Source organism: Schistocerca piceifrons, chromosome 11 (genome assembly GCF_021461385.2).
Source record: "Schistocerca piceifrons isolate TAMUIC-IGC-003096 chromosome 11, iqSchPice1.1, whole genome shotgun sequence".
In the NCBI taxonomy this organism is placed as follows: domain Eukaryota; kingdom Metazoa; phylum Arthropoda; class Insecta; order Orthoptera; family Acrididae; genus Schistocerca; species Schistocerca piceifrons.
This window is the reverse complement of record NC_060148.1, coordinates 159,680,996-159,708,868: the sequence shown is the minus strand read 5'-3', so window position 1 is coordinate 159,708,868 and position 27,873 is coordinate 159,680,996. Positions and strand designations below refer to the sequence as shown.

Below are 27,873 nucleotides of genomic sequence, written 5' to 3'. Positions count from 1 at the left end.
ATTTAAATCATTTTCCAGTTGGCTAGCAGTGTCATCGTTACCATTGTGGGCGGGCATAGGGTTCAAGCGTCGTCCCCGACCATGACGACGCTTGTCCAAGGCTTCATTAGTTCTGTCCTGAACCAACTAATCACACTAAAAGGGGGTTAGCCCTATTAGTGGTTTGTTCTTTTCGTCGCCTTTTACGACTGGCAGAACATACCGGAGGCCTATTCTTTTCCTGGGCCTCCATGGGGATTATTATTATTATTATTATTTTATTTACACATGAAGTTCCACAGGACCAAATTGAGGAGCAAATCTCAAAGGTCATGGAACGTGTCAGTACATGAAATAACAACATAACAGTAATAAGAGATAAAAATAAATATTCATGAACCTGAAAATGTCGGTCCATATGTGTAAGTAAACGTTATCACCAATACTATAAGAATCAGCTTAATTTTTCAAGAAACTCCTTGACAATACGAAGAGTGACCCAGAACTCCAGTTTCGATTTGAAAGCGCGTGGATTACTGCTAAACAGTTTTGAATTCGGGTGGTACCTTATTGAAAACAGATGCAGCAGTATACTGCAGAGCTATTGGCCCAAGGGTTAAGAAAGTCCAATCCAAATTCAGGTTTGATTTCTGGTGAGTATTAACCTAGTGAAAGCTGCTTATTCTTGTGAATTAACTAATATTGGTAACAAGAAACGACAATAAGGAATATATACAGGGTGGTCCATTGATCGTAGCCGGGCCAAATATTTCACGTAATAGGCTTCAAACGAAAAAACTACAAAGAATGAAACTAGTCTAGCTTGGAGGGGAAACCAGATGGCGCTATTGTTGGCCCGATAGACGGCACTGCAGTAGATCAAATGGATATCAACTGCGTTTTTTAAAATATGAACCCCAATTTTTTATAACATATTCGTGTAGGATTGTAAAGAAATATGAATGTTTTAGTTGGACCACTTTTTTCGCTTTGTGATAGATGGCGCTGTAATAGACCGATAGCTCACAATTAATAGACAAGCATTGGTAATGGTAGGTTTTTTAAAATTAAAATACAGAACACTCGACTGTTTGAACATTTTGTGAACTTACCATTTCTGAGAACGCATGCTATTTCAGTGTGATTACCTGTAAATACCACATTAATAATTGCTCAAAATGATGTCCATCAACCTCAATGCATTTGGCAATACGTGTAAAGACATTCCTCTCAACAGCGAGTAGTTCGCCTTCCGTAATGTTTGCACATGCATCGACGGTGCGCTGACGCATGTTGTCAGGCGTTGTCGGTGGCTCACGATAGCAAATATCCAACTTTTCCCACAGAAAGAAATCTGGGGACGTCGGATCTGGTGAACGTGCGGGCCTTGGTATGGTTTCGACAACCAATCCACCCGTCACGAAATATGCTATTCAATACCGCTTCAACTGCACGCGAGCTATGAGCCGGACATCCATAATGTTGGAAGTACATTGCCATTCTGTCATGCAGTGAAACATTTTGTGTAACATCGGTAGAACATAATGTAGGAAATCAGCATACATTGCACCATCGATAAAATGGGGGCCAATTATCCTTCCTCCCATAGTGCCACACCATGCATTAACCCGGCAAGGTCGCTGATGTTCCACTTGGAGCAGCCATCGTGGATTTACCGTTGCCCAATAGTGCATATTATTCCGGTTTACGTTACTGCTGTTGGTGAATGATGCTTCGTCGCTAAATAGAACGCGTGCAAAAAATCTGTCTTCGTCCTGTAATTTCTCTTGTGCCCAGTGGCAGAACAGTACATGACGTTCAAAGTCATTGCCATGCAATTCCTGGTCCATAGAAATATGGTACAGGTGCAATCGATGTTGATGTAGCATTCTCAACACCGACGTTTTTGAGATTCCCGATTCTCGGGCAATTTGTCTGCTACTGCTGTGCAGATTAGCCGCTACAACAGCTAAAACACCTACGTGGGCATCATCATTTGTTGCAGGTCATGGTTGCCGTTTCACATGTGGCTGAACACTTCCTGTTTCCTTAAATAACGTAACTATCCGACGAACGGTCCGGACACTTGGATGATGTCGTCCAGGATACGGAGCAGCATACATAGCACACGCCCCTTGGGCATTTTGATCACAATAGCCATACATCAACACAATATCGACCTTTTCCGCAATTGGTAAACGGTCCATTTTAATACGGGTAATGTATCACGAAACAAATACCGTATGCACTGGCAGAATGATACGTGATACCACGTATATACACGTTTGTGACTATTGCAGCGTCATCTGTCACAAAGCGAAATAAGTGGTCCAACTAAAACATTCATATTTCTTTACGTACTACACGAATATGTAATAAAAATGGGGGTTCCTATTTTAAAAAACGTAGCGCCATGTAGCAGCCCAACCATAGCGCCATCTGTTTCCCCCTTAAAGCTAGACGAATTTCGTTCGGTGTAGTTTTTTTGTTGGACGCTTATTTCGTGAGATATTTTGTCCGGTCACTATCAATGGACCACCCTGTATATTGAGAGGCCAATGTCAAAATACCCAGACTCATGAACAGAAGTGGACAAGAGGCGCTTGACTCACACCATTTGTTACCCGAACCGCCCGTTTCTGAGCCAAAAATAACCTTTTAGAATGGGAACAGTTACCCCAGAATATAATACCATACAACATAAGTGAATGAAAATAAGCAAAGTACACTAATCTTCATGTCGAACGATCACTCACTTCTGATACCGTTCGAATAGTAAAAATGGCAGTATTAAGTCTTTGAACAAGATCATGAATGTTGGCTTTGCAATACAGCTTACTATCTATCTGAACACCTAGAAATTTGAACTGTTCAGTTTCACTAATCATAGACCCATTCTGTGAAATCAAAATGTCAAGTTTTGTTGAATTGTATGTTAGAAACCATAAAAACTGAGTCTTATTGTGATTTAGCATTAGTTTATTTTCTAAAGGCCATGAACTGAGGTCATGTACTGCACTATTTGAAACTGAGCCAATGTTGCACCCAACATCCTTTACTACCAACCTAGTGTCATAAGCAAACATAAATATTTTAACTACCCATAATACTACAGGGCATATCATTTATATAAATAAGGAACAGGAATGGCCCCAACATTGATCCCTGGGTATTTGCGAAGGAGATTGTTCATAAAGACATTCTAGCTACACCTGAAAATATATGAGAGAGAATTGTTAGAGCATGTTCTTCGACACGTGTCAATGTGATAGGGAATACCACTCAGTCCATGATAAGATCATTGCAGCACTACATTCATACCAATGACCATCACTTTGAACACCTGTAAGTGGATGTTCATGCCACCTTTGTGACGCTTTGTTGACCTTCAGAGACCTTACTGTTACACACAATTGAAATTGTCTCCGTAGCCGCTATAAGAAAATATATATCAAACCATAGCAACACATTTAAAAAAAGAAAGTTGACCTTTATATCTCTGAAGCAACATAAAACCCAAGTCATATTATGGCCCCCATTCTATCCTGCAACTTTTGTCCCACAAACTTCTCAACTCTTACATAATTTCAGAATTATTCTTGGTGGCAATAGTTAGTGACTCACCCTGTATACTGGACACCATCAGAAAATAAATACGTTAAATTAACTTTTGTCACTCCATAAAACCTTAGACTTGTCTTTGGCACTCCAAGTTCGGGGTTTCCTTGGGAACTCTATCCAGTTCTAATTTTTTGAATTTATGAGTGGGTTTATTTCATTTATCATGTAAATCACCTGTTACTAAGTGACTAGACATGTGTCAGCTCAGTCCCTTATGTTGCTTCAGATGATCCCTGTTTTGTTGAGAAGCTTCTCTTGGAGCAGCAGCTGATTGCTTACAAATCATTCTGTCCACCCTCCTTGCTCTTCTTCAAGGATGACTGGACCTTGGCTTTTTGATTACTGTTATTTCCTATTCTTGCCATTGACTGTGCACATTTGTTTGTGGTTGCGATATGCCTTAGTCTCCAGATGTACTACACTGCTAACTCCCAATCTTTAGAACATGCAGGTTTGAATCCTGCCTCAGGCATGGATGTGTGTGATGTCTTTAGGTTAGTTAGGTTTAAGTAGTTCTAAGTTCTAGGGGACTGATGACCTCAGAAGTTAAGTTCCATAGTGCTCAGAGCCATTTTTGTAACTTGCTGTTGGGTTTAGAAGTCACTCCTCACCTCTACAAGTTGGTATGGGCTGCCCAGAGGACAGAGACCTAAATGTTTCACTTATGATGGTCGATTCATTGTCAGTGGGTGGCAGTTTTCATAATAAACAAAAGTGAATGAAAATCGTACACAAGGTGTAAAAGCATGACAGATTAAAGATGCTTGTAGTCACTTTTCTTTGTGAAGTGTCTAATAAGAAGTATGGCCACAGCTGAATTATTGGCTTGTGTAGTTATTTACAGTACTGAAAACAAAGTGAGAAAATGGAGAGTGAATTCTTACTATCATTAACTGCAACAGTTTATTATGTCCTCTTTAATGATATTTTGAAGCCTCACTTACAGCATTTTGTGGACCAATCACATGTTGGGCATTAATAGAAATCTGTTTACTGTCTTATCTGTTGTAAATCACTGGTAATTTCTTCAAATATTTCAGGTGGAAACCTCAACAAGATACCCATCTGATAGTGCAAGGTAAGTTTTCATAATTCACTGCAGAACTTTGTGAGAAATAAAAATTATTATTACTTGTGAAAGTACTTAAGATATAAAATGCACTACTGTAATTATTCAGTATTACCAATAAGCAACATCATTACAAGATAGTATGGTCAGTTATGCTATTCTCTGCAACAACCATTATGTGACTGTTGGTAGAGAAATAGAGCAAATGTCTAATATCCATACAGGAAAATAAAAGTTCAGGTGGTATATCAGCAGCTGTATTGTGCTTAATGCAGAACATCACATGAAATTCAACAGATTCATCTTGATGGGCACAAGCTAATGTCATACTGACGTAGAAGAAGAAAGAAGAAAGAGTGAGTGGCTATATACCCAAAAATTTGAGCTGATTCCCAGCCTTCTAGGTTAATGAATATAGTGTTGAACAGCTCTTTCAATGCTGTGCCACAGTGGTGCTCAGGAAACACACAAGCTTGTAGTGGTGACAGTTTATGGGCCACCATCAAGAAGAAACATAATTAGCTGGTGCCAGTTTCAGTAAGGTTGTGAAGACTTAACCTTTGAATCCTCATTCTCTTTGTTTCTCCTTCATCCCAGTGTGTTCCTGAAGGCTTGCCCATTCATTACACACATTACAGGTGACAAGGTATTGCATAGTTCACAAGGTAATGCGCAATTCCCAGCTCCAGGTCAACAGGTACGGTTTGCACATACCCTCTGATACAGGCCAGGCACAGAGAGGGGTGACTGCCTAAGCTGTTACCTTCCCAAATGCCTATTGGTCCCTCTGCCTGGAGTTCGGGAGGTGTGGCCTGAGGTGTGAACAGTCACTTAGGGTGGAGGGAACATGCCATTGGAGATGTTGGCAATAATGGGGGATTTTTTTTTCAGTGACTCAATATCACCATCTTAGTGTGTCTACTAAACATAAACAGAATGAGGCTAAAGATTTGAAGTCCCTCTCAGCTGCACGTAAGTTCCTCATGGTATCACGTACCAGAGGTGGTCAGTCCTTTGCTACGTTTTATGCGTGCATTATTCCGAAAGGTGTTGTTGCAGTTGCAGGCCCTGTGAAATTCTTTTCTCATTTATGTAATGCAACTTTGCTTCTGAAGATGTATTGCGATTTTCAAGCCCAACAACTGCGTACAGCATCACTCCTCAAGATTTATCCTGTTCCCATCCAGGAGATCCGAGTCAAAGACATAAAACCCCACCCTGTTACTTGAAGTTGTTAGCTAGTCTAAATCCGTGCATTTTACCATCTGGCATTTACAGTACCGTTTTTGCTATGCCATGCATAATGGAGACTATGCCCACCGAGACTTGCAACCTCAAGTTCAGTATTGCAGTAGTGAAATCACTCAATCCACAGTAGCATCCCAACTCCTCCTACAGCTGCGCAACAAGCCATCAGATCTTTGCCCTGGTGGCGAAATCACCTGCTGCACAACTGTCAGGCTGAAACATCAAAAGCAATACTTGTGCAAAGACTTTCTACAGCCAAAAACATGGTCTTCATCTTCCAACTAGAAAGCTCTAAGAAATGAAACAAAAAACAAACGGTTTTCTCCTTTCCTGACTTGGAGATCCCCTTCAGTGCTTTTGGCACATACACCCTCACCCAGCTGACCTCCATTTTGCTGGTGCCCACTGCCTACCGATTTTCTGCCATGGAATTCACTGGCTGACCAAGGGAGAATGCTAGTATGTTCGTAGATCTCATGGAACAGTATTCTCCAGCCTCTGCCCTCTGTAGCAGTGAAGTTTTGAAGGCTGGCACCCAGCAGGCATCAGGGTGACTAACCTTCATTTGTTCCCTCATCCCCAATCCCCATTATAACTCTTCTCCAATGAAACATTCCTGGCATTAGATCCAACAAGGAGGAATTACAGCTGCCCTTGGAATTTCAGTGTCCGCTTGTTTTCTGCTTCCAAGAAAAAAAAAATTCCTTCAAGTCCTCTATAACCTTTCCCCCAAGGACACCATTCCACCTCGCAGGGAGACCATGCTGGTGATCCATCTCATTAAACATTCCACTGATAGCTGTTGCAGTCTGCATTTTCCTTCCTCATTTCACCTTTTCTCTTTGTAACATCAACACCCCACCATCATTTGCTGTTACCAAGTTGGACTTGCTCTAGCTCATTGTTCAGCTCCCTTACTCTTTTTTGCTGCATGGCGACTTTAATGCCCACCATCTGCTGTGGGGCTCATGGAGAACCTGTCCAAGAGCTTCCCTATTAACTGACCTTCTGAATCATCTCTCTTACCATTGGAGCACCCACGTTCCTTTCAGATTCCATGCACATTTATTACCATTTGGACCTCTCGTTCTGCACTGTCCAGCTCATCCATCGTCTTGAATGGCCCATTCCCTCTGACACATACTCAAGTGATAACATTCTATGTGCTATCCATTCACCGACTCCTATCCCACCTAAGTGCAAATCCAATTGGCAGCTTTCCAAGGCCGACTGGAGGCTTTACTCCTCCCTCATGACCTGTACGCAGATGTGATGACCAGGTAAAGTGTCTTCTGAACGTTATCCTTGCTGCTGCAGTATGTTCAATACCATGCACTTCAAGTTTACTGTAGCATGTCCTGGTCCCTGGTGGACTGAGGCATGCAGCGATGTGATTTGCTTGCAGAAATGTGCTCTTCACATTTTGAAACATCATCCTGATGCATCTGCTAGAGGGCTGGTATTCTCTGTATTCTATACATGCGGGGCTTCAGAGGTATTTGCCCCCATTTACTACAGGAAGTTCTGAAAGACAAAGTTTTCTCGAGGTTTATATGGTTTGGCTGTGTCACATTTATCCAGGAAAAGGAGAAGCCTGAATACTCGTACAGAGTATCATTATCTTTGCTATCCCAATTAACCATATTGTGGACTCTCCCACCAGGCATCTCAGCTCCCTTTTCGTCAATGATTTTACAATCTGTTGCAGTTCTACATCAACTTGTCTCCTTGAGCGGCGTCTTCAGCGTCGTTCCTATCGTCTTTTCTCGTGAGGCATGGGCAGTGGCTTTCACTTTTCCACTGCCAAAATCTTTTATATGAATATTTGGAGGCGGAATGAGTATCTTACACCCTCTTTAAATCTTGCACCTTTTGTTCTTCCACTCGCTGTAACTAGAAAATTCCTGGCGCTCATGTCTGATAGGAAACTTTCTTGGTCATCCCATGTATTCTTACCTGGCTGTACATAGTACCCAGTCCTAAGTGGTACTTCCAGGGTAGAGGATCAGACAACCCTCCTCCATTTTTTTATCCCATGCCCATTCATAACTAGACTGTGGGTGTTTAGTTCATTCCTCAGCACCTCTGTCCATCATGTGCAGTCGTAACACACTCCACTATTATGGAATATGTTTCGCTACTGGCAGCTTTTTACAAGCCCAGTTGAGAGTATATGCAGAAGACGCTGAGCTGCTAGTCATACTGGCATGATGTCCTCATTGGATAGGCATGCCGTTTCACACCTGGCCACTTGTCCTATTCCCTCTTATTCAATGACTCCCTTGTCTGCCAGTATGGGGCACGCCATACTCCTTCGTTACCTCCCGGAGTTCACTTTTGGCTTCTGCTTCAGCAGTGTAACTTCACGATACTTGCCACATTCCTGATGGTTGTGAACCTTCATGTAGAAGCCCATGTTCATTATGGACTTCATTTTCTTCACTCGTATAGGCAGGACACACTGTAGGAAAAAATGCATAAATAGTATGGACTAATCTGTTGTCAAGTTAGAAAATTCGTTGCAATATTATTACACTCTACACGAATTGTACTGACAGGTGATATGGCCACCGGTTGATAACTAAAAAAATTTTATCAGTATTATGCACCATCACTTGACCTTTCGAGACACCTAGTAGCCATCCTATTGAATATTTGTGACTAAGGTCCTCAATGTGTTTTGCTTTTATCTCTGATTTCAACATATTAATGTTTGCATGTACCTCAAATCCTTTAAGAAAACGTTTCAAGTATGCATATGAATTGTCAGTGTCGCAAGAGCCAGGAGGTATTGCCACAACTTCCCCATTCCCTAGATGCAATTTATTATTAATTCAGTGACGTTAGCCATGCTTTTGTGTGTTTCCAGACCAGCCAATGCAGCACATCACTACCCCATGCTCATATGTTGGAGGAAAGTAGTTTGCTTTCAATTTATATCAATTAGGATTAGAGTGAACGTCGTTACATCGTAGATTCAGATGATGTGGAGACTTGCATACTTCTTGTTTTTATGCAATTTTCAGGAAAAGTATCATGCAGAAATATCCTCAGAGGTATCAACTGATGTCATGGTAGAGTCGAACATTGTACAGGAGCTGGTTCCTATTGGTGAAGTGACAACACAATTCTTCAGGTGGCCTTAAATCATCAAGAGCTCCGTATCCCAAACAACATCCAAATTGACAGTTCCACGTTTCTTGTATTTCCACATTGTCTCAGGCAGTGTATCCTACATAAAAACGCTGTGAAATCTCGTTATTTTAAATTTTCTGGCGAGTTTAAGCAGCTCTTATGTTTTTAATCCTTCTTTCCAGTACCATTGCTGTGGGCCTTTTTTTAAATGTACAGCCCAAGCCATTTCCTGTTTTGTAAAGATAGGCCTTTAATGATAGCGATGGCCTCCATGGTCATATTATGCCTTTTGCTGTTTGTAATTAATTTTCGCATTTTCGGGCACTCTGTACTGCTCGAAATATGATTTCAGCTCTCCTATCTAATGAAACCAGTGGCTGTAACTTACAGACATTTGCTCATTCACTCATTACTCGCGCACACTTTGGCGATTCCCATAAGAGTTTGGGCAATCTGTGCGCATTCGCACAGACGAAGGTCAATGGCTGGGTAGCCTTTAACTATATATATGAAGACAGTAACTGTTCTCGAAAGAACCAATACTGTAGATGACCGTGCAGCTTTTCACTGGAAATGTCTACAAGGTACATTACATAGGTAGAATTGTGGACAGTTGGGAATGTCTCACGGGAAGTGTGCAAGTGATAAGTCCCTACGGTAGCGCTATTCTTCTGTGTCCTCGGTGGCTCAGATGGATAGAGCGTCTGCCATAGAAGCAGGAGATCCCAGGTTCGAGTCCCGGTCGGGGCACGCATTTTCAGCTGTCCACATCGAGGTATATCAACAACACCTGTCAGCAGCTGAGGGTTTCAGTTATCACTTATTCCAGGGAAAAGCTGCACAGTCATCTACAGTATCTGTTCTCTCGAGAACAGTTACTGTCTTCATATATACCAATTTTTTAAACATCCCATAGGTTTTTCTTCTTTAGTATGCAGTGAGCTGCATTCAGTATTGCTTGAAGGTTAGTCCGGTATCCAATTTAAGTTCAAGCAAACACTGCCTTATCAATGACATACTTGCACAGCCTTATCAATGAGTGAGCATTTGGTCTGCAATATGATGAGATTTATTTGTAGTGTAGGCAGTGTTGTCCTCTTTGCATACACTGTCCAGAACCTTAAAGCCCTTATCACCATAAGCTAGGTGCTATTTCAATTTTGTTCCAGCTATACAGAAATTGTATCCAGAGATACAAACTTCTGATGGCAGATTCTCGAGAATACCACCTCCAACTTTGTTGATACGTTTCCTAGCACTCATGTCCCACTACTGCATGGTTTGAGCTTTGCTGTTCATATTACATAGGATTGTGAGTGTTCACCCAGCTGTTGAGCTTTGATGAGAAACTACCCCATTTCATCAAAGTCCTGTTCCCTTGACATCTTATGACCAGCTCTATGAGGAAAATATTGGGTTCAAAGCTTTCCCGTAATTCATTTGTGACATCAGTAGGTTTGTTCTTAATTCTGTGGTGAATAATGTGATTATACTTGTCAATGATTTGTGGCTGTATGTTCAGCCATTTGCACATATGTTGAAGATCAATTGCTTCCACATTCGGTTTTTAATTGTTCAGTGCAACCAATTGGCAATACTAGCTTCCAAATGGGAGAATGTTGAATAGTGATTTATCCCACATCATTCCAATTCTGTTTTGAACTGCCTGTCGTAAAATTCACTTCCATCATGTCTCAAGGTTGTTGGACAGTCGATTAGTCCTGTGTGCAACAATTGTTCAGAAACCTCTCAAACCTCCTTCCCTATCTTTCCTTTCAAAGGTAAGGCCCAAGCGAAATTGGAATGTGTCTGTGACCCTGAGAAACCATTATTTGATTGTTAGTAGTCTTGTGTATTTGAGATCAGCCTACCATACATAATCCATTCCTCATATTATCAGAAATATTCTGCATGCAGGTCTGTAAAGCTCATGAACAACTCTCTCCTCAATTACTCGATGATGTATATTTTTCTAAGCTCAGGTAAGATCGATAATATTTTGTTCATGTGATCTGCATTCTCTTTACCAGCTGAAGCTGTAAGCAGTCATAATCGAGCTATGATTTCATTTAGTTACTAGAGGTGGATTGTTCAGTGTCTCAGTGTCTGAACTTCGACTATTTTACCTACATTATGTGGAGCTGCTATTGCTCTATTTCTCGCTCTGAGACTTCCGTTCATCCTTTTGGGGTTTTACATGCATTGGTCATGCATAATATTGGACCACATGTTTTTAGAGTTTCAGGGTATATTTTTAACATTTGACATTTTCGAAATTATTAACTGTAACAACCTAGGCAATCTTTGAAATTACTTGTTCCCTGTTCTTATTGCCTTCTTGGTTAAGCATATTGAGTGCTTACCTAACAAATATGGTTTTGCCCTGATGACCCCCATATGTTCTGTCTTAACTCAGCATTACTCCTCCTGTTTCTGCTTTTATCCATAGTCCCTGACAGCTCTTTCAGCCTGTCGGTGCATGGCGTGACTGTCGTATCTCAAAATTAGCATAGGCAATGTGTCCCAGTAGCCAGGCCATGGCGTTGCTCTTCATTCTTGCATGCAGTTTAAAGTCAGGAGAGAGAATTCACGTTGGTGTCACACTGGAAGGTGCAGTTTGGTTTATAAGCCCCACCATCAGTCAGCATAACTCCCGTATTTCCCACACATAGCGGCACTGTATATGATGTTCTCTGATGTCAGTATCTCCACACTGGCTAATTGTTTGAGAGATGCTCGTCTCGTTGCAGTTGACCTAACCTTCACAAAAGTAACTCCTGTCAAATTGCCATCTGCACCTCAGTTTTTAACATTACACTTTTTCGCCAACATGCTGCTGTATACTAAGCCATTTTTGAAAATTTACAACTTCCATATACTTTGAGACAATTGGTGGTGATGGGAGTGAAGTGTCTTAGCTATCACATTGTTGTTCCACATATACGTTAGTTTTGCATTGACTTCTTTAATTTCTCATTGACACACAGTTCACATTGCTGTATTCAAGCATTCAACAACACATCATTTGTAGCACCTTCATTAACAAGACCTTCAGTTCCATTAATTTAGTGTTGATTGGCTCCATTTTTTGGTCAAACGCACTTGCTTTGCGTCCTCTGAATGTTTGTGCAGCACATGCGCAAATTTGTACATAGTGTACAATATACTGACACAGGCACGTTTTGGTGCATTGCCTTTCTGAAGAAACTTGTTGAAGTTTTGTTTCTATTGACCCTCATTCAATTTACTAGTTTTATCTGTAACCAGCAAGCTATACTGAGAGTTACTCTGGCAGTCCTCACATATAACGAATTCATTGAGTGACATGTGAGCTCCTACACATGCTTGGAAAATATGCTTTAAATTCAGATTGTCCTGTTCAGAAGTTCAGACCAACAGCTGTGGTATGCTTAAGTATGTCTCACTGAAATAAAATATATTGACTTGCATGTGGCGATCAAAGCAGAAATATCTGCAGATATCCTGATTTTCCACTGAGATGTTAACAAATAAGAATGTGCTGTGTGGTTTTACATTTTCAGGTGGTAGAATATCATTGCTTTTGCTGGTAGTTCAGTATGTTAGTGCCTTAACTCCATGCAAAATCTCCTGCAGTAGCTGATATTTTGACTGAAACAGAATTTTTGAAAAATATATACATGCTCTAAGTGGACTCCCACAGAACCAATTTTGTGGTTCTTCTGGTTTCTACCTTCATCATTGCAGGACCAATCATTTAAAGACCCTTGTGGTGAGACTATTTTGTCCACTTGGTTATGGTGGTAATTGTTTATTTACATTGAAATAGAAGGGTTTTATAAACTCTTCCTTACAGCTGGGTATTCCAACAAACTTAATTTAGATCGTAATTCAGTGCGCACATCTGGTAATGTTGAATAATACATTTCCACTTCCATCAATGCACAGAATGCATCATGGAGTGGAGCTATGGTAGTTTCAGGCGACTTACTAGTAAAGACTGCCAGTCTTGCTTGTGAGATGAAGGTGGAGCTCTCCACCTGTAGCATCCTGGGCAGAACTGAAAGTGGTTCTTTGGTGCAGAGTGGAGTGAAGGTCTGAATCAGTCCCAGACTGTTCTGCAACTGTGTAGGTTGCAGATACGTCGCCTAGCGCCAAAAGGTGGTGAATTTATGAGTTCTGCTAAGTGGGTCAGGAGTCAACTATACAAAGGAAGCAGTTCCACGAGTATGGGGAATGTGTAGAGGAGTCTGGTCTTTTTTTAGGTTAGAGAGTCTCAGGTAAGTGCAGAAATGTCTTCAGTTTCAAAGGATGCAAGTACAACACCGAAAGAGGGTAGATACAACCACAATAAATGTATGGAAATAAGTTGAGCTGAAATTTTTCAAGAGACCTAACCATGTTCACAAAGAATAGTTGAAATACAGTTGGTGGTGTAGTGTTCATTGGTATTCGAAATAGTTTACCTTGTAGTGAAATTTAAATGGATTGTTCCTGTGAGGTAGTACAGGTGATCAATTAAAAGTTACGGGTTGAGAGGCTGTGGTCTATCTGTAAAACAACTTCTTCCTGATGTTTCGTAGCCAACTGCGGGCAACATCTTTGGAGGTGAGTCAATGATAGCAGCCAGGTCGTGGAGATCCCATTTATATAGAGGGCATCACCATACGTCACATGGGGCCGACTGTAAGTCTACCTCTAACTAATGTCATTATTCTGGATTGAATGTAATCGATCGTCACGTCGTTGGAACAAAGTGGACCACCATATCCTGTCTAACTTTAAGCCTTCCTTTATTCTGTTGAAATTATTGTGGTGGTCCTGAATTTCTATAGTTTTCGTATACATACCTGCAAAATAATTGGTGTTCTGGCGAATACTCTTGTCTCACTAAATTTTATTTCATGATCACCATCTTTAAAAACTTGTTCTACTTCAGCTAATTTGTCGGTACATCCCATTTGACAGTTTTGTGTTCAGTTTAGCAGGTATCGACACTTCTTATCTTTGCTCCAATATAAACCTTCCCACAGCCACATGGAATTTCATACACCTCAGGAGTTGCTTAAGAGTTGCCGTGCGTCTTTCGCCGATCTTAAGCACTGACTAATCTTGGTCAGTAAAATTCTTCTGGGTTTGAGGCCGCATTGTCAATAAAATTCTTCTGGGTTCGAGGTTGCATTGTCAACTACAAAATTTTATAATTGACAATGCGGCCTCAAACCCAGAAGAATTTTATTAGCTGTGACGACGGCCTCAGAAGCCTATGTTTCCACTCACTAATCTTCTTTGTGGATCTAAAGACTATTTCAACTAGAAACTTGGCCAGAACTTTCCCAATACGGTTCGTAGTATATATTAATAAATAAATTGTACACCACTCAGATTCCTATCAGAATATGCTGATACAATAGCTCTATACTTAGCAGTCATGTACAACTCTTCAACTGCAGAAAGATAGGTACCCGAAGACAGGATATTTACACAAATTACACCAGAACCCAGAAAGGAAATGGGAGTAATCCGATGAAATGCCGACATATTCCACTAAAGTCGCTTTGGAATAGGTTTTTGGAAAATATTATCTGTTTGAACATTATGAATTACCTTGAAGACTTCATTTATTGACAAACAGCCAACACATATTCGACAACCATAATTCTTGTGAAACATAACAAGCTCTGTATTCTCGCAAAGTAATGGCTGATTTGGACAAATGACATTACATGAATTCCATATTTTTTGGTTTACAGAAGGCTTTTGGCTCAATTCCTCACAAGTGACTTTCGATTACATTGTGTGCCCCTGGAGTAGCACCCTAGTTGTGTGCACTGATTCGTGATTTTGTACCAGAAAGGTCACAGTTCGTAATAACTGACAGAAAGCCATCGAAGTAATATCTGACGTTTCTCAAGTAAGTGTTATAGGCCCTCTCTTGTCTCTGACCTACATACACGATTTAGGAAACAATCTGAGCAGCTCTCTTCGATAATTTGCAGATTATACTGTCATTTACCTTATTGTAAAGTCATCAGATGATCAAAACGAATTGTGAAGTGATAAAGATATCGGTATGATGTGAAAAATAGCAATTGACTGTAAATAATGAAAGTTATGAAGTCAACCACCTGAGTACTGAAAGGAATGTGCTAAATTTCGTTCACAATATATGTATCATACAAACCTAAAAGCTGTGAACTCAACTAAATATATAGGAATTACACTCACGAATAAATAAAATCATAACATTCATGTAGATAATGCTCTGGAGAAAGCAAACCAAAGACTGATTCCTTGGCAGACCACTTGGAAAACGTAACAGGTCAACTAAAGAAACGGCTTGTCTGTGCTCTTGTGGAGTATTACAGTGTGGTAGGGCTCATCAAAGAAATTCAGAAGAGGACAGCTCGTTTTGTATTATCGCGAAATAGACAGTGCTATAGATATGCTACATGAACTGGGGTCGTGGTAAAAAACAAAGGTGTTTTTCACTACAGCAAGACTTTTTCATGAAATCTCAAACACGAATTTTGTCATCAGTGTGGTATTTTATTGGTGCCCATCTACGTAGGGAGAAATTATCATCATAGTAAAGTACGAAAAATCAGAGCTCACATGGAAAGATGTACATGTTCGTTTTCCCTGCACGCAGTGAGAGTGGAATGGTAGAGAAGTAGATTAAAATGATAGTTCCATGACCCTCTGCCAGGCCATTAATTGTGAATTGCAGAATACTAATGTAGATATAGATCAGCCATCATCGTCATCTTACATACGTCTATGCTCGTTGGCTTAGGACGTTTAGGTGGTGTGGCTAACTGTCTCAAAGCCAGTTGCTCTTCACATATTTACCAACTGTACCCTCATTTCATTTTCTGGAATACCACAGCAACAGCAGCAAGTTGCTTCAGTATCTTCATCACCACCACTCCCATTACAGCATGCCATGGCCAAAAAGTGTATTAACTGTGTATAATACGTAGTAGACGTATTCATCAGTTATTATCAAGATGCAAATGCTGCGAGGGAGTTGTACGTAGATATTTAGAAAAGAAAGTACCACCCACTACTGACACAATAGTAACGAAACATAATAAGAGTTTCAGGTACATTAGTACTTAAACGTTCGTCGTATGGACAGGCATTTTAAACAATTCAAACGTACGCAACACTTAATTCATGTTAGTTGTAGTAATGTGATATGACATGATGGGCTCAGAGATGTAAGGAGAACAGGGCAGTGTGTGCTTCCGTAAGTTGCTGGAGCAGTGGCCATGGGTGTGGTTGTGTTCATGGATGGATGCTAACGCTGATATCAGTGAAAAATGACATGCATCTCAACTGAGCGGAATTTTGACCCTGTGAATGCAGAGCAGAGGGCACTTGGAACAGGAGCTGCTACATGTACAATCAGCAGAAGCACATGGAGGAGGCAGGAAGGTCCTGTCATTGTTTTCCTTCCAACGTCCGCTCAAATATCCCCTTTTCATCCTGTGCACCTCAGGCCCTAGCTCCGTTACTGTCTTCTCTCTGTCCCCCTCCCTGTCGCCTCTCTCTCTCTCTCTCTCTCTCTCTCTCTCTCTCTCTCTCTCTCTCTCTCTCTCTCTTTGTCCGCCCACATGATGAAAGCAGCAACCAAGCCCGCATCTGTACAATTCGTTGTAGATGCTATTTTAACAGGTCATACTCAGTATTGTAAACTTGATCGATGTCAATATTGGTTCCTGTTCCACCCATCCTGCTTTGTTAAACCCGTGCGCAATGACCCTACATCATGTATCACTTGGCCAAGACATGCACTGGGCTTGCAAAAACTTGTCACAGGAAACTTGTGAAAGGCAACAAGATTGCTTCCTTGCATAAAGTTTGTGCTGCTCTACATCATAGAGTGACAAGTGGTGGTTGAGAGGGTTATGCCAGTTTTCACAGCCTTCATCTTCACTCCATTTTTTGAATGCCAACAAGCACTCTTTGGCCTATTTTGACTTAGTGGATATCTCTAAGCTCATACCTTTGCTGCAGTGTCATTTCCACCACGGGTGCCTTTCGAATAGCATTGTAAGCAGTGAGTACCAGACAGACAAGGTCATATGGTAATGCTTTGCTTAATTCATGCTGCTATTGACATGGCTTTGCAGATTTTTTGACAGTCACTGTCAGTGTGCACACTGGACAGAAGCATATATTTGATAAGAGCTAGCAAGAGAATGGGATGAGATCTACAGGGAACCTGATGCCAATTTCAAATTTAATGCGAAAATAATTTCCCTAAGGAATCAAACAAAACGTAATCGTAAGAAACAATCTAAAAAGCTGTGACTTAGTAAACAGATAAGAATATGTTTTATGCAGAAAATGGAAATTTATTTTACAGCCAGAAGGATAATTATCCAGAAAGAGCAAAGTATTACAAAAAAACTTGCACTGTATTAAGAAAAGGTATTAAAAAGTCAAGAATTGTGTGCATGTCTCAGATTCGTACCTCTGATAATAAAACAGTTTGGGATATTGCTAGAAAGGCAACAGGACAGTCGAAATCACAGGAAGACTGTATTTCTATCAAACTCAATGAAAAGTTTAACAAAAACCAGAAGTAAGAAGTAATTTCAATAATCATTTTCTAAATGGTGTAAAGAAAATAGGATCCAGATGTTTATTAGGAAATAATAGGTTGTACATGGAAGAAGCAGTATCTGTGCAATTTGATAGAATTGAAATTCAACGCACCTCAACTGAAATTAGGAAAATAATAAATTCGCTCAAAGTAAAAGCTCGCATGGAACTGATAGCACTTCCAGCAGAGAACTGAAAGCCTGTTGTGAGTTGGACATGCACTAACGGTTTAATTCGTATTTAAGTGGAAGAGTCCAGAAGGTAGAAATTAACAGTAAAGTCAGCGGTCCTCTAACTGGGGAGGTATCAAGAACAATGTCCCACAGTGTTCGTTTTGTTCCCCAAATTTTTCTTAATATATGTTAATGACTTGGCACTCTACATTCATGAAGATGCAAAACTAGTTATTTTTCTAATGATGCAGTAATCATACCCAAACAATAATTAGCTGAGGAAATTGTGATTTATGTCATTCAGGAAATGAAGTGGTTGTCTACAGATAATCTCACAACAAATTTTGAGAAAACAGTATATATTGTTCTGTGCAGTAAATGGCATAATACCATTGATAAATATAGATTTGGAACAGAAATCTGTTGCTAAGCAGAATATTCGAAATTTGTGGGTGTGTGCATTGATGAAAAATTAACTGGAAGAAACGCATCAATGAGCTGATGAAACATTTCAGTTCAGCATCTTATGCTTTAAGGGTTATTGCAAATTTTGGTGACAAACATATCAGTAAATTAACTCATCATTAAGAGAAAAAGTATTCATTGTACAAAAGTGCATAATCAGAATAATAGGTGGAGAGCACCCAAGATCACCTTGCAGATACTTAGGGAATTGGAGGTATCAGCAGTACATTTACAATATGTACATTAACTTATGGAATTTGTTATTAATGATGAACCACAGTTCAAAGATAACAAAAAATGGTTCAAATGGCTCTGAGCACTATGGGACTCAACTGCTGTGGTCATCAATCCCCTAGAACGTAGAACTACTTAAACCTAACTTACCTAAGGACATCACACACATCCATGCCCGAGGCAGGATTCGAACCTGCGACCGTAGCAGTCGCACGGTTCCGGACTGCGCGCCTAGAACCGCGAGACCACTGCGGCCGGCTCAAAGATAACAGAAAAGTGCAGTGGGCTAAATCTGACTGTGGCACAGGAAGAGATGAATTGTGCTCCCCCAAAATTGTTTGGTCGTTTACCAGGTAGCATTAAAAGTCTGACAGATAGCCAACTAGCATCTAAAAATAAATCAAAAGAATTTATGAATGATGGCATCGTCTACTCAGCAGACGAATTTTTAATTACAAAATAGTGATTGTAAATAGAAAATATTCGTTGTGTAAAGAAACCTAAAGTTAAACTCACAAGCTCCACATGGCAAAATGTCATATTTATGATCTGGGGAACGAGTATTAATGTAATTTAATGTAGTGTAATGTAATGTAGTGTAATATCATGAAACCAGGCAGGGACTGTACACTTAATTAGATATTTAGAGTAAAAGGTTCTAAAGTGTGTGTGTGTGTGTGTGTGTGTGTGTGTGTGTGTGTGTGTGTGTGTGTGTGTGTACCCACACGGATGATGTACACTCTCCAGTATACAAACCTCACCAAATGCGGAAAGCTTCAATGGGTGGTCCCTTAATTTTTCTGTTTATCACAAATTGTTTCCATGATAGAATCAGAGTGTGAAGGATATCAGGGAGATACTGTGGGGAAAGGATGATGAACATTCAGTGATTTCAACTTCCTATGAATTATGACAAAGGAAATAATAACCTCACTCTCAACTAGGGCAGAAAGCCACACCAACATTTGTAACTGAATTGCTCAGTAAAAACACAGGTAGCAGTGATGGATATGGAGCACTTAGTCCAGTGCCCAGTCTGTCACTTAGCAAAGATACAAGGTGACAATTATTAAACTGTATGAAAAAATCGTAAATTAGTTACAAACTAAAGCGTTTACACACTTTATTCCACATGTAAACCTTTCTACAGATATTCTGATTTAGATTGACATGTTTGATATGCCTGCCAACATTGGCGATGCTGTGGTACAGCCAGAGTGCATAATTCTGCAATACCCACTGAAGTGTCGGAACATCAGTGTCGTTGATGACCCCCTCAATGTCGGTTTTCAGCTCAGTAATGGTTTTGGGGTTACTGCTGTACACCGTGTCTTTAATATTGTATTGCACGTTAACTGGGGACCTAGGAAAGACAGAGAGGCTCCATCCCCACTGCAGCTGCAGTGGTCCACAACCCCACAACAACTACGACAGTCCACCCCTCTGCCACCCCACACCGAACCCAGGGTTATTGTGCGGTTCGACCCCTGGTGGACCCCCAGGGAACGTCTCGCACCAGATGAGTGTAACCCCTATGTTTTCGTGGTAGAGTAATGGTGGTGTACGCATACGTTGAGAGCTTGTTTGCACAGCAATCGCTGACATAGTGTAACTGAGGCGGAATAAGGGGAACCAGCCAGGCTGGCGTTGTCTTTAATATAGCCACACAAAAAGTACTCGGATCTGCTCAGATCCGGATTAGGGATGTTTCAGAATTCCAGTAATTTATTATTTTATTTTTAAGTTAAATTCTTGTAATTCTGATTGCTAAGACCTGATACACTAATAAAAAAATTACATTATCCCGCTATTGCAGGGTAGTACTGCAGCAATAAAACAAAAACGAGGGAATATCACCAAAAGAAATATTTTGTTGCAAAGGAAATGCGCCATTCAAAACAACAAAACGAGTGCACACACAGGCATCTGCAGACATCGATGTTAAAAATTCTGCATTATTTTCTAACAACAAACTGCTTTCAGTATGTTTCATTCTTGGGCTGATTTTGATTAGTGACGTCACAGCTGCTTACATTTCTAACAGAAGATGGTGAAATATCGCGAATGTAGGTTTCAGAAGTGTTCCTTTCAACGTAAATGTAAGATGATGATGCGTGTCAGACTGTGAGATGAATTCCTTAAATCATGGAGCATTATATTCCCATTCAAGACTTAACGCTTAGGACCAGCAATGTTGAAAAATTTGGTCTCAAAATACCAGCAATTTATGCCATAATTTTAAATTTTGTTGGCACACTTGCATTTCATATATCTTGAAAAGATAATACACACAAAAAATGACCAAGTTTCGAGTTTAGTGTCTCATAATTATTATAGTTCTTTCATTGATTACAGATTATGCATTAATGCTGGCAAAAAGTATAGTTGCCTTTTCAAAAACAAGACTGAAGTAAGTCCTTGAGCGATTTCACATGTAACAAGCTTTACTGTGGGAAAAGTCAGTGGTGTACAGAACATGTAAACAGCCATGTAACCCACAAAGTGTCCAGTGCACATCAGTGACATTTATAATCGTGCTTGTCAGAAATATAAAGCTGCTAAAATTGAAGCTGGTGCTCCTAGGGTCCCGCCTAACCACACCTCGAAAAAAACAGCAAAAACTTTTGAAAAGTCAATATTATATATCAACACTAAGCTTCTCTTGTAGTTGTACTGATGTATATTAATTTAATCATTAACTTCTTCCGTTTGTGTGTTTGCACATCTTAACATTCATGTTGTCATTGGCTGACTACATCATTGCCTATGCTCTGAATATTTGTGCCATCTTTGGCGAGATCATGTGACGAGCAATGCTTGGCTGGCAAAAGCATGCCACAATCATGATTTCAGTGCTTTGGAAGCTAGCGTAATGTAATTGTGTTTATACTTACGTGATACAAAAATATGTAGTGTACATGTTTCCGTGCATCAAAGATCTTTCAAAAATGCTTTGATTTTTGCTAGGTTGAGATTCATAAAGTGCCAGGAAGTTATGCATAGGTTTATAAATCCATAACCATTCAAGGGATTGATACGGTTTACAGCTCCTAGGGAAATGATACCATCTTTTGACATGGAAGAATGTACTTCCATCCAGTAAAAAGTTTTTGAGCCTAGAAAGCGCGTTTCTAATTGGGAAATCTGGGAAATTTTTTCTTGCCAAAGTATACCCCCTAGTTAAGGTTTAAGCCTTCCATATGCAATGAAGTGCCTATTGACAAGAAACACTGTGCACTAGTGGTACGCTTGTTTTATCAGACCAGTGGCACTGCATTGGAGGAATATTATTGAAATAAATGTGTTGAAGAATACAATCAAGAAATTTGAAGAAATAGGTGAATTGAGTGGTGCAGCAAACACTCATAGTGGTTGCTCAAGTTGCTTTTAGTACAACCGACCATGCAGCAGATGGCTCAAATTCTGCAGTGAGTGCTAGAGTACTCACACTCACACTCTGCCTCTGACTGTGCCTCATCCCAATCAACAGTTCAAAACATTTTGTGGCACATTTTACACTAGTATCTCTCTAAGGCTCAGAATGTGTTGCTAAAGAAAGCCCATGACTAAAGAAACCCATGATAGGATACAACGCTGTGACTTTGCTTTCATTTTTGGCATGCATGGAAATGAGTGACCTTTTGCTGGGGAATATTCTTTGGATGGGCAAGGCATATTTTACTCTGCATAGGGCTGTGCATACACAGAACTGTCACATATGGGGTTGTCTTCCCAAATCTTGTGTAGGAACATCCACTCCACTCAGCTTACGTGACAGTGTGGTGTGATTTCACAAGTCACATCTGAACCTTATAAAGACCTTGTTATGCGACGAGATTCCATCATTTCAAGAACATAATAGTGTCTGTGACATTATTTTCATGTGAGATGGGGTGGCATGATATGTCAGTTGTTGAGTGAACAATTGGTTTCATGAAACCTTCAGTATCATCCACGTTATATCTATGTAGTTTAAAGATATGTGGCCTTCGAGATCCCCTGACCTAAACTGATGTGACATGTGGATGTTGGGATATGTGAAAGATTATTTGGGGATGTATCCAGATACTCCTGATGAGAAGGATATCATATGATGACAATCAATCTTATTAAACTGGATATGCTGTAGGCAACTGTTAACCATGTCATGTCATGGACCAGCATTTTGTAAATTCAGTAGACCATTTTGAACATGTAACTTCTGATCATATCCTAATAAACGTATCAGAACCATCATTATCATTGGTCTGATCGTTTCTCCTCTTTTGTCCTGCACTGATACCTCATTCTCACTGCTTACAGCGCCATATTTTCACCTGGTGGCGGAAATTGAAAAATTATTTTTCAGTGTACTTGGTGAGGATACCAGTTAATGAACACCCTACAATGTTACAGCATCCTGCAAAGTATAGAGCCCACACTGCAGCACCCAGAACACTGTCAGTTTAATTATAATCACTTGAAACGCCCCAGATCGACTTCTTGTCATGAAAACAGGGTGCTGTTCAGAAAATTTTGTCCTAAGTAGAGTCATAATGAAGTTGCTATGATGTCTTGCAGAGATACCACACTCGTTCTATGATTGCTACTCAGCAGGGGTTTTATCAACAGTGTGTGTTTATTGTTATTACAATGTAATAACTATGGTGACTGCTGCCAGTGTTTTTTACAATATGCAGTGTGTGCCACGTCTCTCTAACCATTCAAACCAGCCTGAACAGACTTATTATTCTCAATGAGTTCTGTCCGCAGTCATGGTCTAGTAGCTGGCATTGCTGCTTCTAGATCATGGGTTCCCAGGATTGATTCCTCGCCGCGTTGGGGACTTTCTCTGCCCAGTGACTGGGTATTTGCATTGTCCTCATCATTTCTTCATCATCATCTGTGACAGTGGCTACCTTTGACTGTGTAAAAAAATAGAATGTGTAAAAAGTAGGACTTCGTACAGGTGCTGAAGACCGTGCAGTTGAGTGCCCCACAAACCAAACATCATCATCCATGAGTTCTGAGCCTAAAAGAACCGTACTTCAACTATATTGATTATTGAGGGGGTTGGTAGTCTTCGGGAGTGGTGACCCCATTGCAATACTAGCTTATATATATGCAGTGGGACTTCGCAACCAGCTTCAGCCGAAAGACCAAGTAAAGGTGGCGAGATGTCCTATTAATCCCCCGACCTTACTAGTTGTCATATGGAGGGGTACCAGAGTAGATAGATACATTGTAAGAAAGCGTTTTTGTTCATAATGACAGCTCTTTGGTTTGAGAATCGAGACAACAAAGGAATAAAGTAGAGGTAACATCTGCAGTGCCAACGTTTATAACATATGTGGTCTAAACCATTAGCAGTTTTATTGTCCAGGGTGTAGTATGTGTGTCAATAAAATATATTTGCACTTCCATTGACACTGCATGAATAGTGTATGAATGTACCTGCAACAAAAATTGTTGTGCAGTAAAGATTAAGGATTTGACACAAGTACCCAGTACCTACACAATGCTTACATGGAGGTCTCTAAAACAATTGATAAATAACTAACATCAAAATTTATTTATTGTTGAACTTTTCCACATATTCTCTTCAATTTCTGGTTTGTTTATGGTTGACTGGCATAGCATAAAATTTTAATTGTAAGTTTCATTTCTAGTACTTTGAGAAACAGAAAGGTATTTGTTTGAAACTTTACTTGCATATTTTTTCCGATTTCTTTCTTAATTATTAATATACAGTTACTTCACTTTCCTATGTTGTATCTAATTGAGTTAAAAATAAATAACAAGATTTAGTGATTCAGTTGTCAACTTCTAGAATCTGACACACACCATGATCTCAGTTACGTTCAAAAATCGTGTGATCCCAATTACAAGTTTATCAACACTCGAAATTTACCAGACCCATGCCAAACAGAACTATATACCCAACACATTGCAAAAAAGTGAAAAGTTACAGTCAGAACAAAAGATAACACTGGAGCAGGCACGCTTTCAGTATCTGTAATCTTCTATTTCCAACATGTTCCACATACTGGGGACCAGAAACACATCACAATTTTGATCTGTGGGAAAGGGTTTAACTGCAGGTGGAATAATGGGACCCAGATAGTACAGGGGTAGCTCATGCATCAGCTGTTATCACTGCCACTCAGTATGAAGTGTCAGCCTGCAGTGTTTAATGGTGATGATGTGGCCATTAATGTGTGTGTCCTTCAGTCAATGGTGTTCTGCAATGCCAGATGACCAGATGTTGGGAAGATGTAGAACTTTTAAAAAAGGCTCACTGCAAATGTACTGGAAAATTTACAACCATTTCCATCCTTTCAGACAGTATTTCCATTTGTTCAAGGCTTCATATAAGTTGCAGTGCCAAAAACGCAGTCTTAGATTGAAACCATCTGCAAGTGTACATTCATTCATCAGTTTGCAATTTTTCCCCCTTGATTCCTGTGACAATGTTCTTGTTCATGAACAGTCATTATCCACCTAATTAACATCCATACTAGATACCTAATCAAAATATTGAAACTTGCACTAGTTCTTGAATCACTGGGAATCAAACAAAAAAAATCTGTTTACTAGGTGAAATAAATATATCATTGCCAGAGGTGAAAGTGTCTGCAAAACAAAGAAAAGGCACTTAACAAGCTAAGATAATGGAAGAGGAACATTTAAAAATTATTTCTCTGATTTCAATCTTAAATGCCTTGAACTTAAGTATTTTGAATTATAACATGTAAGTGATACATCTTTTGATAAATTTAATAAATTTGTGTAGACTATCAACTTGTAGCAATGTATTTTAAAAAGATTGTAACACATGCAATTATTTTAATTCTGATCTAAAAATTTCAAATCAAAGTGACAGTGTCTCAGATTAATCATTATTGAATTTCCTCTGGTTATTTTCGTTTTAAACCATTTTTACCTCATCAGTTCTTTCCTTCTGGTGGACTATTATAATTTTAAATTGCTAACAGTAAATATATGATTTCGTATGCACTTTTATGACTTGTGCCCTATAGTACTGGATTTATGGACATTCAAATATTGTTTCTTTGTTATATATATATAACATTCTGCTCCTCACTCTTCAGATTGACTCAGAGTACTGGTGGGAGGTGTGGCATATGTGAAGAAACATGTCACCATCAACTGGTCCAGGATGAATTTGTGATAGATATGGAGAAGTCAACACAAGAGTTTGGTACGCATACAGGAGATGTGACTGTTGATAGTGAATGCTCAGTTGCTACCCAATATGACTGTAGTGCGAGGGAAAAGGAATTACATGTATATAGCTGTAATTTCTGCCAACAGGGCTTTCCTTCAAAATACAGACTCATAAAGCATGTGTTTATGCACATTGATGGCATGCAACCACCTTTGTATGTTTGTAAGTGGTGTTGTGAGATATTTGACAGTAAATTTAGTTTGAAAAAACATCTGAGAATGAGTGAGAATTATCACGTCTTAACTGCTGGCATCCATGAAAAATATGGCTATAGTGATGAGCATCAAAGCAGTATCCTTTTGGATAGTTTGCCAGAAGTTTCTGTTACAGAACACAATGTGTGGTCTTCATACAAGGAAACTTGGAAACCTTCAAAGAAGTCCTCTAATGACATGTGTAACACACCTATGGGAAATGATGCTGACAAAATAAGTGACTATGGAACTTTGTCTACAGCTGTTAATGTCAGGACCCAGGGTGATCTACTTACTGCAGACAGCATGCACAAATGTGGTATTTGTGGCAAATTGTGTGGTAGGTCAGGTCATCCCAAGAGAGAGAAATTACTTGACACTGGAAAGAAACCCCACAAATGTGAGATTCGTGGGGAATCGTTTTCTCAGTCAGGTCATCTCAAGGCAGAGGAATTAATTCGCACTGGAAAGAAACGTCACAAATGTAAGATTTATGGGAGATGTTTTGCTAGGTCGAACCATCTCAAGAGACACGAATTAATTCACACTGGAAACAAACCTCACAAATGTGTGATTTGTGACAAATCGTTTGCCCAGTCAGGGAGTCTCAAGACTCACAACTTAATTCACACTGGAAAGAAACCTCACAAATGTGAGATTTGTGGGAACTCTTTTACTAGGGCAGATTATCTCGAGACTCACATTTTAATTCACACTGGGAAGAAACCTCACAAATGTAAGAGTTGTGGGAGATGTTTTGCTAGGTCCAGCAGTCTCAAGAGACACGAATTAATTCACACTGAAAACATACCTCACAAATGTGTGATTTGTGGCAAATCGTTTGCCCAGTCAGGTTATCTGAAGAATCACAAATTAATTCACACTGGAAAGAAACCTCACAAATGTGAGATTTGTGGGAAATCTTTTCGTATGTCAGATAGTCTCAAGAGACACAAATTAGTTCACACTGGAAAGAAGCCTCATAAATGTGAGATTTGTGGCAAATCTTTTGCTAGGTCAGAGTATCTCAAGAAACACTTATTAAGTCACACTGGAAAGAAACCTCACAAATGTGAGATTTGTGGGAGATGTTTTGCTTTGTCAGGTTATCTCAAGAAACATGTATTTCTTCACACTGGGAAGAAACCTTACAAATGTAATATTTGTGGGAAATCCTTTGCTGTGTTGAATGCTCTCAAGAGGCACACATTAATTCACACTGGAAAGAAATCCCATGAATGCGATATTTGTGGGAAGTCTTTTGCTAGGGCTTATCTCAAGACTCACATTTTAATTCACACTGGGAAGAAACCTCACAAATGTAAGAGTTGTGGGAGATGTTTTGCTAGGTCCAGCGATCTCAAGAGACACGAATTAATTCACACTGGAAACAAACCTCACTAATGTGAGATTTGTGGGAGATGTTTTGCTTTCACTGGGAAGAAACCTTACAAATGTAATATTTGTGGGAAATCCTTTGCTTTGTTGAATGCTCTCAAGAGGCACACATTAATTCACACTGGAAAGAAATCCCACGAATGCGATATTTGTGGGAAGTCTTTTGCTAGGGCAGGCAATCTCAAGGCCCATCATTAATTCACATTGGAGAGTAACCTTACAAATGTGAGATTTGTGGGAAATCTTGTGCTGTATCCAGCATTCTCAAAACACATGCATTAATTCACATTAGAAAGTAACCTCACAGATGTGAGATTAGTGGGAAATCATTTGCTATGTCAGGCGATCTCAAGACACGTGCATTAGAACACATTGGAAGGTGACTTCACAAATGTTACGTCTGTGACAAAAGTTTCACTAAATTGGGTACTCTCAAGACAGATGCATTAATTCACATCAGAAAGAAACTACAAGTAAGTGTTGGTTTACACAAATAGGTTTTCCTGGTTTGTGCCCTCAAGGCCTATAAAGTAATGG

The 27,873-nt window shown here is 39.8% G+C and overlaps 1 protein-coding gene across 2 annotated transcripts in view; it reads left to right on the top strand.

Annotated features, from left to right (window-relative positions):
• Positions 1-27,480, top strand: part of LOC124720148 (zinc finger protein 729-like) — a 99,412-nt gene extending 71,932 nt beyond the window's left edge. For both annotated transcript variants that reach the window (XM_047245454.1, XM_047245455.1), the window contains exons 3-4: positions 4,641-4,678; positions 25,608-27,480. In XM_047245454.1, coding sequence (XP_047101410.1) covers positions 4,641-4,678; positions 25,608-27,342 — 1,773 coding nt within the window. In that variant the 3' untranslated portion in view covers positions 27,343-27,480. The remainder of the gene's footprint in view (positions 1-4,640; positions 4,679-25,607) is intronic.
• Positions 27,481-27,873: the final 393 nt, after the last annotated feature.